The sequence below is a fragment of the Mastomys coucha genome, unplaced genomic scaffold, assembly GCF_008632895.1.
Source record: "Mastomys coucha isolate ucsf_1 unplaced genomic scaffold, UCSF_Mcou_1 pScaffold20, whole genome shotgun sequence".
NCBI lineage: Eukaryota > Metazoa > Chordata > Mammalia > Rodentia > Muridae > Mastomys > Mastomys coucha.
In genome coordinates, this window is record NW_022196903.1 from 49,435,870 (window position 1) to 49,451,389 (window position 15,520).

At 46.5% G+C, this 15,520-nt stretch overlaps 1 protein-coding gene across 1 annotated transcript in view; it reads left to right on the top strand.

Moving 5' to 3' along the window:
• The window catches only part of Wipf3 (WAS/WASL interacting protein family member 3), a 79,519-nt gene that overhangs the window by 59,880 nt on the left and 4,119 nt on the right, over nt 1-15,520 (top strand). Inside the window, exons 6-9 of the mRNA XM_031381967.1 lie at nt 1-354; nt 2,857-2,976; nt 3,950-4,051; nt 12,305-12,381. Of these exons, the coding sequence (XP_031237827.1) occupies nt 1-354; nt 2,857-2,976; nt 3,950-4,051; nt 12,305-12,381 (653 nt within the window). The remainder of the gene's footprint in view (nt 355-2,856; nt 2,977-3,949; nt 4,052-12,304; nt 12,382-15,520) is intronic.

Sequence of the window (15,520 nt, forward strand, 5' to 3'; positions counted from 1 at the left end):
TAGCCCCGCTGCACCTGCCACCCATCCCACCCCCGCTCCCTCTCCTCCCACCCTGTGGGTACCCGGGGCTCCACTCAGAGCCCAGCAGCCCTGCACAGGAGGTGCGAGAACCCCCAGCTCCTCCACCACCGCCGCCACCGCCACCTCCGCCACCACCGCTCCCCACCTACGCCCCTTGCTCCTCAAGGGCCGCTGTGGCCCCGCCTCCTTTGCCAGGCTCCAACAACAGCGGCGGCGAGACTCCTCCCCCGTTGCCTCCCAAGTCCCCCAGCTTCCAGGCTCAGAAGGCCTTGCCCACACCTCCAGGTGCTCCTGGCCCTCAGGCTATCCTGCAGAAGAAGCGGCGAGGCCCAGGTAAAGCAGTTTTGGAGGCTCCTCTGAACCACGCTGTGGCAAGGTTCAAACTCACTTTCCATCAGAACACTAAAGCCTGGCCCTTTTGTGGGACCTTACTATTTCTTTCGAGATGGAAGCCACTGTTGAGGGAGGCTGGGAGCCCTCTCTTAGATCCCACAGAGGATACCAGACATTCTGACCTTGATCTTCTTGCCATTGCTTAGCTGTGTGTCATGAGGCAACCACTTAGCCTCTCTGTGCTTCTTGTCTGTCAAATGGGGTGACAGGCAGACGTGTCTCTCTCACAGTATGTAGGATGCTTGACACCGGTCTGGATCTGGGGAGGGCTGGCTCTGGACCTCCTCCCTGGGTTAGGTACAGCCAGTTTCCAGAACTAGGTCTCTGGTTTAGTTACCTGAGTGACACCTGTTCTGGCGTCCAGCGGCAGTGACAGCCCGTCCCACTGCAACACAGTCTGCATTCTTCAGATTTTTCCAGCCAACTCAAGAAAGCAGGCCTGTGTATTGAGCCAAAGCCTTCCCCAGAGAGGATTGTAAATGAAGCACGCACTATATTACAGAGAGTATACAAGGGCTACAGGCAGCAGAGACCAGGGTAGCCATACTGCTGTGCATGCATGCATACATGTAGAAACACTCAGCACATGCCCAGGCTGATGAGCACACATCTGTTCACACAAGTACACTGCTATATATTTCACTCACACATACCAGTCCATCTCTCACACACATACTACTTATACCACATATACATACATGCACACATATACAGGTCCATCCATCATATATACACACAATTCACACCATATACATGTACACACTCCACATAGAAAATACACATATATATGCTCCATACACATATGCACACTACATACACATATATACACAAACTGTTAGATATATATATATATATATATATATATATATATATATATATATATATCACATGCACAACACACATGTCTACATGCTACATACAAATATACAGGCAGGTAAGTGTGCAGTTTCTTGGGATCTTGCAGGTGTCTTGAGATCTGTAGGTACCTGAGTTCAAGTGCTTCATCCACCCCTGTGTGAGCGGGCTGCTTAAGCAGTTATTTTCACATAAGATTGCTATATGAGGGCATGTGGCTTGTAGTGCATGAGTGACTTCCTAGTCCCTTGTGGAGTCCCATCCAATGGAGAGTCAGGTCTTATTCCCCTACCTCGTGCAGCAGGCTTGTCAGGGGCCAGGACACCTCTAGCGCTTCCCTCTGATACCTAGGGAGGGAAAGCAGAAAGGAAGAGAGGAAGGAGGCTGGGGATGGGGGAAGGAGGCTGGTGGCTGAGTGGGTGACATAGAGGTTGAGAAAGGACACTGGGAGGGGGAAGGAGTCAGGGATTTGAGGAAGGAGCCCTGAGGGTAGGGCAAAGGTTGGAGTTGAGGAAGGAAGCTAGGAGGGGAAGGAGGCTGGGGTTGAGGAAGGAGCCCTGAGGGTAGAGCAGAGGCTGGATAGTACGGACATGCAACACATTTCACCCAGCACTCTGCTCCTCGTTCCAGACTCCAAGCCCCTAACAGCAGGCACTTATCTGGCTTTTCTCTTTGTGTCTTTGGATGTCTAAAATGTGAGGGTACTACTCTTGCTTCAACCCAACATGGGGGTGAAAGGAGAGGTTGTTTGTGACCCACTGACAGAAGCTGCTGAGGCCCTGTTATCCTTCAGAGGAGCAGTGAGCCGTGGCAGGGTCACCGAGGAAGTGAGCAGCAGTAGAACACCCATCCTGAGGCACCAGGGTGTGGGTTAGACACCTCAGCAGGCAGCAAGCAAACACTGGAGAGGAAAGAGAGAGGTCTTTTCCTAACCGGGGAAGGTGTGAGGAAGGAGGTTGGCATGAGATGGACCCTGGCAGGCAAGAAAGTTTTACCCAGGCTGGACCGAGAAGCAAGGTTTGCAGTGCGAGAGAACTAGTGTGGGCAGAGTGCAGGACAGAAACACCCTCTGAAGGTCCTCCTCCTGATCTCACTGGGCACTTGCCTGTAGGTCTTCCTTCCAGTTCCTGTCACTCTGCAGTGGGTCCCTTTCTAGGGCTGTGCCATCTGACCATGAGGCTTTGATACAAATTGATCACTGATCATCATTGATCATCACATACACATTGATCATTGATCAATACACACACACATTGATCCACATCATTGATAGTATAGTGGCAGCTAAGGTTGGCACATTTCCTGTATCGTGCACTTTAACTTATTTAATCTTTTCAACCACTCCAGAAAAATGCTTGCTGCTATTATTCCCATTGTATAGATGAACGAACGGAGGTACAAAGAGGTATGCAACTTGTGCCACTTAAGGAAGCTCTAACTCAATCAGGAACAAGTTGGCTCCGGTTGTTGTCCTCTTCCTTCTCCTGCATCATCATCCTGCAGGGACTAAACACCTAACCTCTCGCATAAAGTTAAAATCTGCTGTCCCACTTCGGTGCCTCAATAGCTGCCTTCTTCTCTGTTAAGGAACCAGTGGGGGAAAGCTAAACCCACCTCCAGCTCCACCTGCAAGATCGCCCACCACAGAGCTTTCCAGCAAAAGCCAGCAGCCTGGAGGCCAGCGGAATGGAAGCCAGCACATGATTGGTAAGGCCCCCACTTGCAAGTGCAGTCTTCCTGCCCCCCAAACACAGGACAAGAGTTCCCTGCCCACCCAAGTGGGGCAGACAATTGGGCAGCTTCCCCTGCTCTCACTGTGGTACCTGTTTCTCAGTGAGCAGTGAAGAGAGAAACACAGAACAGCCTTCAGGATGTGTGAAATGGGGCTTTTCCCTCTAGGTCGTCTGGAGGGGTCTAGAACCCTCTCTAGCCCCGTGAGTCAGACAGTGGCAGGGAAGACATCGGCACTAAACCGTGCATGCACATTGATGCACGTCGCCATGGAGAGTAAATCTATAAGCCTACAAGACCACAGTGGCTTGGAGAAAGGGAAGGATGAGTTGCCTTCTGGACAGGCAGGAGGAAGACTTAAAAAAGAGATTGGAAGAAAGACACTTAGGATCCTCAGACCCTCCGCATCCCTTCTGTGTGCTCAACTACTGTCAGATCAGAAAGGGGACTGTCAGTCAAGAAGGGGGCAGGGCCACTTTCCGCCACACCAGAGCCCCAAGGCAGAACCTATTTGCTTTGGGAAGCTCAGGCCTCACACTGGGCACAGCCAAGCTGATAGGTCTCCTTCCGCTCAAAGCCCGCCTTTAGGAATGCAGTAGGTACTCTTATTGAAGGCTAGTACCAGGTTCTTTGCTAAGCTGCCTTCGCCCTGCCTGGAGCCCTTTTCTGTTCCTTCAGTGGCTCCCTTAGGTGGGTGGAGGATCTCGGGCATGGTGATGGGGAATTACTGCACTTGGCCTCTGCTGCATCCCCTTGCCCAGCCAGGCACACTTGAAAAGCAGGTGGACTCTTGGAGAAACAACCTTGCCATCAAAACGGTTGCACAGCACAGGCAAGCACAAGCAGGGTTTCCTGCCAGAGTGACCTGTGTCCCTCTGAAAACAATCACAACATGGGTCACAGTAGTAATCTAAGTAAACTCCAATTCCCGTATTTCTCACATGTACAGATGACTTCGAGTCTAAATTCACGTTCCACTCCATGGAAGACTTTCCCCCTCCAGATGAATACAAACCATGTCAGAAGATTTACCCCAGCAAGGTCCCCAGAAGTAAGTACTACTTTACCAAGACCCTCCACAGTACAAGGCACCTGCAGGTAGCACTGTGCCTTCACTAGCCCTTAGCAAGGATGCTGCGTGTGCAGACTTCCACAAGCTTAAGGAGATGTATTTGTCCTCATGCCTAATGGTTCACTGAAAGATGTCTATAGAATGCCAGAGTTCACTGGCATCCCCTTGGAAATGCTGAAACGAACCATGTATCCTTCCCTCACCAGGGCCTTTGGCTGGGAGACACCCAAACAACAGAGAAATGGGACATGGGCTCTTTGCATTCATAGCTGGAAAAGAATCTCATTAGATTCTGGCAAACTACAAAATGGAAAAGGACCAGAGGCCGGTGGTTCTCAACCTTGCCTACACGTGCCTACACGTGATAATGATCCAGCAGGCTTTTTAACTCCTGCCCTTAGTCAAGAGTGAGTGCCAGGTGTCAGAGTTTCTGAAAGCTGCCCGCGATCTCCGATGCACAACTGAAATAGAACCACATAGCCCAGGAGTTCTTCCTCATAATTTCACTGCACAAGCAGGCTCCGAAAAGCACCTTCACTTACTTTGTCCAGTCTAGAGAGGAGGAGGCTGAATGGATGCCACTCGGCCAAAACAGCAGGAAGGCCAAAGAAAACAGGGTTGGAGAGATGACTGCACAGGGATTCTGCAGCTGCTCATCAGTTCTGTGCAGGTCATTCAGTATGGCCAAAGGCAGGAGACAGCAGAAGCAGCAACGTGAGGTTGAAGGTGTTCTTATCCCACCACCAAAGTAGGGCCTTAGTCCCACTTGTCTGCACTCAAAAGGAAAATGACATGTTTAAGACTGGCTCCAAACCCGAGTCCAGGAATAACAGGCTCGTGTACCTGTCCCTACAGAGGGCCTGGCAAAGTCCCTTCCATGGGGCTCAGCTCCCTGGGAACAGAACAGGGAATGTCTGTTCTGCCCAATACAGAGAAGCTGCCAGCATCCCAGCACCAGCGTGGGCACAGCTCTCTCTGCTGGCTGTGCTCACTTTAGAGAGAGGAGCCTGGTGTGCCTTCTGAATAAGAATAAGAAAAGAGAGCTGTCAGTGCTCTGGAAGCCAAGCCTTCTCAAGGCTCTGATGGACAGGGAAACCCAGCAGTGGGTGGAAGTGGGCTCGTGTCTGCCTAGCATTACTTTGCCGGGCAGTAGATGCACATGAACTGGTAGGTACAGCATGAGCATCAGATGCCACAGAGAGAAGCCAGGTGCCCAGGCTTACGTCACGCACTGTAATTGATAGGTATTTTAGTTAGGGTCTCTATTACTGATGGAACCCCAGGACTAAAATCAACTTGGAAAGAAAGGGTTTGTTTCATTACACTTCCAGGAAGCTGTCCATTACTGAAGGAAGTCAGAGCAGAAACTCAGGCAAGCCAGGAGCCTGGAGGCAGGAGCTGATTCAGGTCATGGAGAAATGCTGCTTCTTGCCTTGCTCTTCCTGGCTTGCTCAGCCAGCTTTCTTAGAGAATCCAGAACCACCAGTCAAGGGATAACAGCACCCAGAATGGGCTGAGCCCTTCCTTGTCAATCACTAATTAAGGAAATTCCCTCCAGGCTTGCTTAAAGCTTAGTCTTACAAAGGCATTTCCTCAATGGAGGTTCCCTCCTCTCAGATGACTCCAGCTCATGTTAGTTGACATAAAACTAGCCAAGACAGATGAGTGGAACTTTTCTTATGCGTAAGAGTGCTGATGGTTATTTACAGCACACCTCAGTTAATTGGTGTGAGGTTTGGGATTTGGCCATTGAGGGAGCCATGTAGGGCATGGGCAGAGTGGCAGAGTCAGAGATCCCTAGGGAGAAAGCCACATTTCCACATGAGCGGGCAGAAAAACATCCAGGACAGAGACAGCGCAGACCAGGAAAGTATGATAGTTCGGGTGTATTTCACAATCCTCAGGGCCCAATGTGCCTGCCTCTGGGGAGGCCATGCAGGAAGCCTAGGGCTCAAACTTGGAAAAGTCAGGAAATGGCAGCTATGAACCTGTGCTTCCAGAGCCACCTTGTAAAGTGTGCACGGGTCTCAGATGGATAAACATTTGAGTGTCTTCTTCTTAAAGAAAACAGGGCAAGGCTCAGATGTCAGTCTGTTTCTAGGGCAAGTTCTTTATGACTCCTGGGCCCCACCTCTTAAAGGTCCTACCACCTCCAGTTCAAATGAAACCATGGAATGTAAATATGTATAGCCTAATAATTGATAATAATCAAGAGTCTTAAACAGCGTTGATCTTAAACTGGTCAACGAAGTTGGGTATAGGCACACCATAAGATACAGTTCAACTCTAACAAGGAGTCAGTGCTGAGGCATACAAGCTGGGTGGACTTAAAAGCACTGTGCTTAGTGAAAGGAACCATCTCCAAGACCACATCCCAACAATATGAAATGTCAAAAGATGAGCAAGACCACGGAAGTGGTTAGTTAGAACAGTTGCTGCTAGAGACTGGGATGTGGAAATGAGAGTGACAGCTGGTTGGTCTGGGGTTTCCTTTTAGGGTGATGAAAATATTCCACAGCCCAGTACTAATGGTGGTTACAGTATGAATGCATATGCTGTGGCCTTCATATCCACTGGGAGAAATCAGAGATTTAGACCCAACACAAATTTAGATTAAATAAGTTTATTCTTTGTTGAGGTTTGGTCTATTGCTCTGTGTTGTAATGCTAAGTGCTGGCCCCTGAGATCTGCTTGCCTCAGAGAAGAGATAGTCCTCACGTAGACCCAAGTGACACTATGTGACCTTGCTCCCAAGTTACTTCTGATTGGTAAAGATGCCCACAGCCAATACCTGGGCAGAATTGAGATAGGTAGGGCTTGGTGTTCCAGGCCTTGGGGTTGGAGGAGACCACTTGGAGAGAAAGAAAGTGGGGAGAGGAGAAAGACACTGTGGGTTAGGAGTCAAGAAAACATAGCCAGTCAATTAGAGTTAAGAGCAGCCCAGATGAAATATAGTAAGTAATAACTCTGAGTTGTTGATAGGAAAGTAGATTCTGATAGCATAGAGGGTAGATATCTGTCCAGTTCTAGTGCCGATTAAGGCGTATTGTAAATAATAAAAGCTGTCTTTTATCCAGGAACTGAATAGTCAAAGGCAGGGTAGAAGCCTTGGATTGGGATTAAATAATTTTTTTTTTCACAATTCTTACAGCTAGCAAAAGGACAGCAGCCTTAGAGCCAATACAGCAAGCCATGCAGGAGGTGGGGTTAGGGTTGGGTTTTAAGGTGGACTTCAGCAAGGCTGTGTTACCGTTATCCATGGAATCCATAGCTGGGAGGTGAAATTGTTTTACTTCCCTCAGTTGTTTCTTACTTCCCCATTATAAAGTAATAAAAAGAGCATCCCATCCCTTTCCTGCAGCAATAAACGAAACATGTAAAGGCAGCGGCAGCTGCTAATACATAGCCCCGCAAGCCACTGGGATGGCCCAGGCATTCCAGGGAAAAGGTCAGCGGCTCTTAAGGGATGGATGCCTGGCTCCATAGTTAGTTTCTTTAGTCAACAAAGGACCTGAATAATTCTCGCTCAGATCTGACCACTCTAGGGACTGGGGTAGTATAGTTCATTTCTAGGCACAGTCCAGTCAGGTTAGGGCTGCTGTCATGTATCACACACACACAACACACACACAATCTCACTAACAACAAATTTTATTTTACTAATGTGTATTCGAGTCACAAAAACCAAAACCAAAAACCTTATCAGTTTGAATTTTTTGGGAAAACACTTAGGTCACAAATGCTTATTGTCACTATAGCAGGAAGAAAGGCCATTGTTTATGTGACCAAATACTTGCCCACCAAATGCTCTCACCCACTAGAGAGATTTAGACTGGTGACTGCTGCACCACAAGAGCCACACCATGGTGGAGGTTGGGAGGGGAAGAGCCACATGTGCCATCTTTTTCCCATGTCCTCAGTAAATCTGCCACAGTCAGTTCAGTGGGAAAGTGGTGGATTTCCACCGGGGCTATGCTCACATCCCAATGTCTACTTTTTAAAGGAATTTTAATCTTGAGAAATCAAAGTCCACATCTATACCAAGTTTTTAGGGTTGGCCCAATCTGTGTGATCACATGGCTATGCAACCAAACTTGAGGATGAGTCTCACCTTGCAGAACCAAGACTCCACACACCTTAAGTAATATCCCTAGGCCTCTTCCTACCTGAGCCCCTGACAACCACCATTCAATTTTTTTCCCCTATGATTTTGAATGCTGTAAATAGCCGGTGTAGGTAGAAGCATATGCTATTTGCTTTTTATTGCTGATTTATTTCATTTTGCAGAATATCCCAAGGTCCACCTGTGTTAGAAGGTCCTTCCTTTAGAAGTCTTTACTGATAGCCATACATGTGTATGGATGTATTATACATCATATTTCATTTATCCATTTATTCACTGTCAGACATTTGGATTGCTTCTGCATTTTAGCGATTGAGAATGCTATACATGGGTGTTCAGAGAACTCTTCAAGACTATGTTTTCAGTTAATTTCCATACACACACACACACACACACACACACACACACACACATACATATCCCAAGGCACAATGTTAGGTCATAAGGAAATTCTGTTTGTAATTGTTGGAGAACCACCATGCTGGGTTCTGTAGCAGTCTGATCACTTTTCACCTTTGCCATCTGTGCAAAATGGTTTCCATCTTTCCACATCCTCACCACAGTTGTCTTCAGATTTTAATTTAATTTTCTTCTTCTGTATTGTCATAGCCACTCCAGTGAGTGCAGTATGATGGCTTACTCTTGTCCAACTCTTCTTTTAGAGGCATTGTTGACACAACTAGCCAGCGATTTCCATAAGCTGTAGGACTTCCTCACTACACTGCTATAACCACAGCACCAAGCGGCTCATTTTACAGAAATCAAAGGCTTGGATGGTCCAAGAATATGATCCTAAGTAGGAGAAGCACATGGCCACTGGTCATGTCTAATTCCACGTTTGTGGTGACAATGGGGCAGGTTCCTTACCGATCCTTAGTGTAGTTGACTACGCCCTTACTAGGCTGGCTTCCAGCAGTCCAGGGCTCCACAATGCTGTCTTCTCTGGGTATACTTTACTTCTGAGGGTCAGCAGAGATACTGCTCTGCCTTTGCAGTTGTCTCACTTCCTTTCAACCCCTGAGTTCCCCTCCAGTTCTCTTCTCCAGTGCAAGGATCTCCATGTCACATTTTGTCTTAAGAATGGTCTAGAAGGCCCATTCAAACAACAGCTCTTCCTGCCCAGGTACCTAAAAGTTTCTTCATGTCATATTTTGTCCCCAAGTACCTTCCTGCTGACCCTTGCTTCCTGCCTCAGTATGCTATGAGGCCTGAATGGCAAGGAACTGCATCAGTTTTATCCATTGGCCTCTCTCTGGCTCCCAGAATGGAGCCAACTACACAGTGAGTAAATAATGGTTGAATTAAAATTTTTTTTAAAAAAATATCCAGTCATATGTACATTGCTAAACTACCTTCAGAGTGAAAAATTTGGGAATAACACCAAGTTTCACAGCCACATGTTAGAACTCTTATGGCCTTTAAAAGAGTATGTTGAATATTCAATGCCATAATAATTGTCATGCTGCTATGACAGTAAAAATAGCCAAGCAAGACTCCACAAAAAGAACATAAAAACACTTTATAAAAATTTATCCAATTGTATACTATGTTGAAGTTCATAAAAAGGTTAAATGTGGGGAAATTCTCCATGGCTTTCGTTATTTTTTTACTATTCTGTCCAGATTTGTATAATAAATGTATATTGGATATATAAATATGTATATTGTTCAATATACAATATGTATATTGTATAAAATACACATTGAATATATAAAAAATGTATATTGTTCACTTTCCTGCCAAGGTTTAAGCAGTGTTGGCCCCTGACTGACAGGTCTGATCTGCATAGGAGCCACCTTTTCCCAAATAGAGTTAACACCTCACAGTGCTTGCTCTCCAAGGCTGGTGTTAGCACATCTAAGACTCTGCCTTAATGGCCATCCAAGTTTGTAAACCCTTTCTGCACCCTGCCCAAGTCCTACCTAGCCATCCTCCTGTTGCCTGTAAATGGATTTTACTCCTAGTATGAAAGTATAGTAAAGGTAACAAGGCCCTTGGTTTCCACATGACAAAAAGTTAGGCTAGAAGCCATCAGGGGCTCAGGGTCCAAGCACAGCTAATCCTTAAGCCCATGGTCCCTCTGCCCTTTATCCACAGTTATGTCCATGACTTAGACAGATATGGCAGTATACAGATTTCTGTACAATGGAAACATGGGATGAGGATGAAGGGGGAAATGCACTTCATATTATGAGCTACCGAAGCAAATGTGGAAACTCTGTCATTCCACAGGATCCGAAACACAATGCGGAGACAGCAGGTGGCAAGTACTGTTTTCAGAGTGACCCCAGAGAGGCTAGTGACACCTTAGGGGAAAATCCCCCTAAGCTGCTCTGTCAGTTCAGAGCATCCTTGCTATCCCCAAGGATGCCCCAGCCACTCACAACAGCATTGAAGTTTTTCTTGCAACCAGACATGGAGTTTGCCCTCCTTTTTCACAGAGAAACGGATTTTCCTCTAGCCAGTGTGTTCTGATCAGCTTGTGGAAGCTGGTGGGAACTGCCTACCCATGAAGCCTATGTTACCACATGTTTTCAGATTGGGGCAGATGTTCACAGAGTCTGGCCTACTGCGGTAACTGACGGATGTAGCAAGTGTCCCAGAGTGCAAGGTCACACCCACAGTGCAAGGTCACACCCACAGTGCAAGGTCACACCCACAGTGCAAGGTCACACTCACAGTGCAAGGTCACACCCACAGTGCAAGGTCACACTCACAGTGCAAGGTCACACCCACAGTGCAAGGTCACAGTTCAGTGCCCATGAAATCTTTGCCCAGTGAGAGGTTTGTCTGAGGCAGACGGACCATCCATAAAGCTAAGGACCACAGTCTGCAAGCCTTCTTGCTCTCCCTGTGGACATACACCAAGGCTGCCTGTCAGTACCTTGGTACTTTTTAGTCAAACTAGCTAAAAAGCTAACATTCTCTCTGTGATTTGCTCCAAAACATCTTTATTCTTGAACAAATGCAGTCCTTGGTTTGGACCTTGATTGGTGTTTTTTCTGGGTTTTAGAGCACTTTGTGACAGTTCACTGAAAATTATGCCTTACCTGTGAGACTGTTACAGTGCCAAATATGTAAGACTCTAGAATGCTTCAAAAGTGTTGGAGATTTTTAAAATAGTAATTCTAACACCTAAGAGGGAATTTTGCTTCTTATGTTTTTTTATGGATTTTAAAAGCCTGGATTTTTCTTGTCATACGATTTCACCCCCCAAAATCATCTTCATGAACATTCAGGCCGCTGATAGCTGCTCCATAAGTCACCCTAAAGCTCCCAGCGCCTAGAACCTTTTGTCAGAGTCGGTTCTCAGTAACCACACTGCTTTTTAAGTGCCTCAGAAATGCAGATTATAGGGTGCATGGTGAGACATGGCTGTGGAATCCTTAGTCCCCCACAGCAACAAGACAAGGGACAGGCGGGGTTTCCAGCCAAACACCTCAGGGAAAAAGACATCAGGACATGAGGTCCAAAGCTCTGACTGAAGGGAAATTTGGGGATCACCTGGGGATATGACTTTAAAACTCGAGTAAATTATCTTAAAAGAAAAATCAGACTTTCTGTTGTGGTGACACAGGGACAGGAAACTAGAATTGAATGTGGAACATGCAGAGTAAGAGGCATTTGGGGTTCCACCCTCCCTCCCCCCATTTATCTTCTACACTCTTTTAATTCTTAACTATGGCATTCTATCCTGTGCAATTTGTACAATACTGAAGCCCAATACATCTTGGAGACATATTGTTGGAGCTGTGGTAAATGGAGGCCTGAATTGTGTCAGCCGATAGTAATCTTTCTCTATTTTAGCAGACTCTGCATGGGCTTGCCTTGTCTCAATGGCAGAGAAGTGTAGCCGGAGACCTGGTACATGCTAGTCAGGCAGGCCTTCTCACACATCATTGCCTGTGGCTCCCTGAGCCCATGGCGTGTGACACAGAAGACGGGTGGAAACACACAACCCAGGGCCAGAAGGCAGAAGGTTCCAGGTTGGGCTCACATTGCCTGGAGATCCTCTGCTGGTATTCTGAGCACTGGTTTAGCAGAAGTGTCTCCACAGGGTACAGAGGCCCTGGGCCAATAGATGGTGAGATCACTCTTGTTTCTCTCAGGCCGCACACCTGGTTCCTGGCTCCAAGCTGAGGCAGCTGGGCAGAGCTCTGATGACATCAAAACCAGAAATTCTCAGGTAACACCTCCCTGGGCCCTGAATATAAAACCTGGAATTCTCTAGGGCTCTATGCCTGTGCATCATGACTCCCCTTCGGGGTCATGTCGGATATCCTGCAGATCAGATATTTACATTATAATTCATAACAGTAGCGAAACTACAGCTATGAAGTAGCAATAAGATAATTTTATGTTTGGGGGTGTGTGTGGCACATCAACACAAGGAGCTGTTTTAAAGGACCTCAGCATTAGGGAGGTCAGGAACCACTGCTCTGCAGGGCTTTCTTCTCTGTAGACGCTTTTCTCTCTGACTCCTCTTCCGTAAGAAGGCCATTTGCTGTACCTTTGTTAAAGGCCAGAATGAAACACCTACAGTGGTAGAGGCTTTCCTTAAAGTCACCGCAGCATACAGAAGGAAGCAGTTTTATTCACTCAGAATCCTGCTGTCCCATTCAGTCCTGACTCTGATCGTTCCAGAAGCCTGAGGAAAGCCCCAGAACACCTGTGACATACAATTTTGTGTTCTCCCTCACCTACAGAATAGACAGTTCTTTGGGGCTCTTTCTTCCGTCAATATTGATTTTGACCAAAACTTAATCACAATTTTTCATGCTCTTGGCTACATGCGATTAATTGTCAAGGCTTGGAGGAAAAAAAAAAAAAACCACATAAATACCTTGTTCTCACCGAAAATAACTCGTAGTTTTCTAACCTGGATAGAGGTGGCATCTCTCACTGCTCATGATATGGGCTTCTCTTTAGAAATCCTTTGTTTCACCAAACACGTGAATTTAGTCCTTTCCTGGCCTACTTCTGTTTTGAAGTTCTGTGAAACAGAGGGCAGCTAGCAGTTGCTGACAGAGTCATTCAGCAATTGTATGATACCTTAAAGAAGTGGCCTGGCTGGGAGGGTTCTAGAGTCCTGAAAGCTGTAGTTGCCCGGTAGAGAGGGGTGCTTCCCCTACCTGTCGGGCCACACATACCCCCCACTTCTAAATACAGATAATCCAAGAGTCACAATAACCGCTCTCCAATGAGCACAGATTCAAAAGCGAGTGTATATTGGTAAAGTGGCAGGCAGGAGAAAAGACAGAGTTATGCGAGGTTATTGACAGGTGGGAGAGAGGATTCTGGGAAGATGGCAAGGTAGAAGGCACCACAGTCTGCCACTCTGCCTGGATGGTGATGGTTCTGGCACTCTATCCGTAGCAGATGAATTCTGGCCTCTGCTGAAGACTTACTGTGTCCAGGAAAGACTTGAGCCATACACTCCAGTTGATTTTGCTCAGTTTCAGCTTATGAGACGGCAGCATCTAGCCATTTCCCACCCATATGCCCCTAACAAGCAGCCATGTGCATACTCCTGGAGCAGCTACCCACCTATTCAAACCTTGGAGATCCATGCTGCAGTATCTCCTCACTCTTTCAGACCACAGAGGTTCAGGTGCTGATGATGTCAGTGTTCAGAATTTTCTCACCCCGCCCCTAAATTGTTGCAGGACCCACCCCTTCAGGCTGAAATGCCTGCTGGGATAGTCTCTTCTTCCCTTCCATTTTTCTGTTTCCCATCTGGGGATTTAAACACTAACGACTAGTTCTCCATTAGTCGCCTTTCCTTTTATAGTGATAAAAAATATCTTACAAGAGCAACTTCAGAGAGGAAGGCTTCACACAGAGGTAACTGGGCATCTCGCACCTACAGTGGGAAGCAGAGGGCTGTGTGCTCAGCTTCTTTCTCCATGTAATGCATTCCTGGATACAAGCCTGGGAAGAGTGCCACCAACGTTTAGCATGGGTCTTCTACCTCAATTTACTTGATCAATAAAAAAAAAAAAAATCTCTCACAAGAATGGCAAAGGTTAGATAACTAGGAATCGATCCAATCTAGATAGCTAGGAATGCCTAGAGACCTATTACCTAGAGGGATGCATGGATAATGACAACTATCTCAAGAAACTTGAAGGTAAACATGTATGAAACAGAAATAGAAGAAAGGAGAAGCACAGGAAAGCACCTGAGCATCTGCATTTATGCCTTAGGAAGATTCTTGGCACTGAGATAATTTACAACCATTAAAAAAAAAGTAATACCAATAAAACAATAACAAAAAATAAGATCAATAACGGCAAAGAAGCAAAACCTAGAGAGAGTGGAGAATCTAATCTCTAATATTGCTGCTGCATTATTCCATCCAAATGTGTAGTTTCCAGCAACAACAATACACAGATCACATGGAGGGACAGGAAAACATAGCCCCTTCCAAGACAGGAGGGAGAATAGGAAACATAAATTAACCTCAAAAAAGAACTCATGGTAAATTCACCGAAGACTTTATCAGAGCTGCCCTAGAGGTGCTCAGCTAAATTCAAGAAAATTGTGTGTGAACAAAATGGAAGGATGTATAAAGACAAAACCTGACAGATACAACTGAGATGGGGGGGGGCGTGGGGAGGATAGAGAACATGCAAGGCAGATTCGAACAGCAGAAAAGAATCATTGAGCTTGAAGACAAAACAATTGCTTAGCCTGAAGAACAGAAAGAAACAATGAAAAGGAAACATAGCCCAAGGGAGCTTGCTGGGGACCAAAGCTAAGTGTCACTGGACTTAGTGAAAGAGAGGGAGAGAAAGGAGTGGAAAGGCAATTTGAGGAAATAATAAATAAAACTTCAAATGGGATGAGAATCTTGAATGGAAGTACCTAAAAATTTAGTAAATGTGAGGAAGATGAACTAAGAGACTCCTACTCCACCCCCACTCCCAAAGCCACTGGGAGCACCACTGGGAGGACAGAGGAGACCTTGCGAGCAGCAGGAATAACCTTGTCACTTGCACAGGGTCCTCAGTGGGCCTAGCCACAGTCTTCTAGTAAGGAGGTGGGTCAGGGGTATGGACAGCATTCAGAAGAGAGAAGAAGTGCTCACCAGGAGTGCTGTGCCTGGCAAGATTGTCCTGCAAAGGTGAGAGAGAAACCACACGCTTACAGGCAAGCTGTAGATCTGCCCAGCGGCCTCTGGGCTCAGGACTGCAGTCCCTCTCCAAGTCACTTTCCTTTGGCATGTAAAACCAAATAATGGCCCAGATTAGACTTTTGACTCTAGAAAATTATCACTAATTTTTCCTTTGTTCATAGTATGTCTCTGGGATTTCTGTTTTATT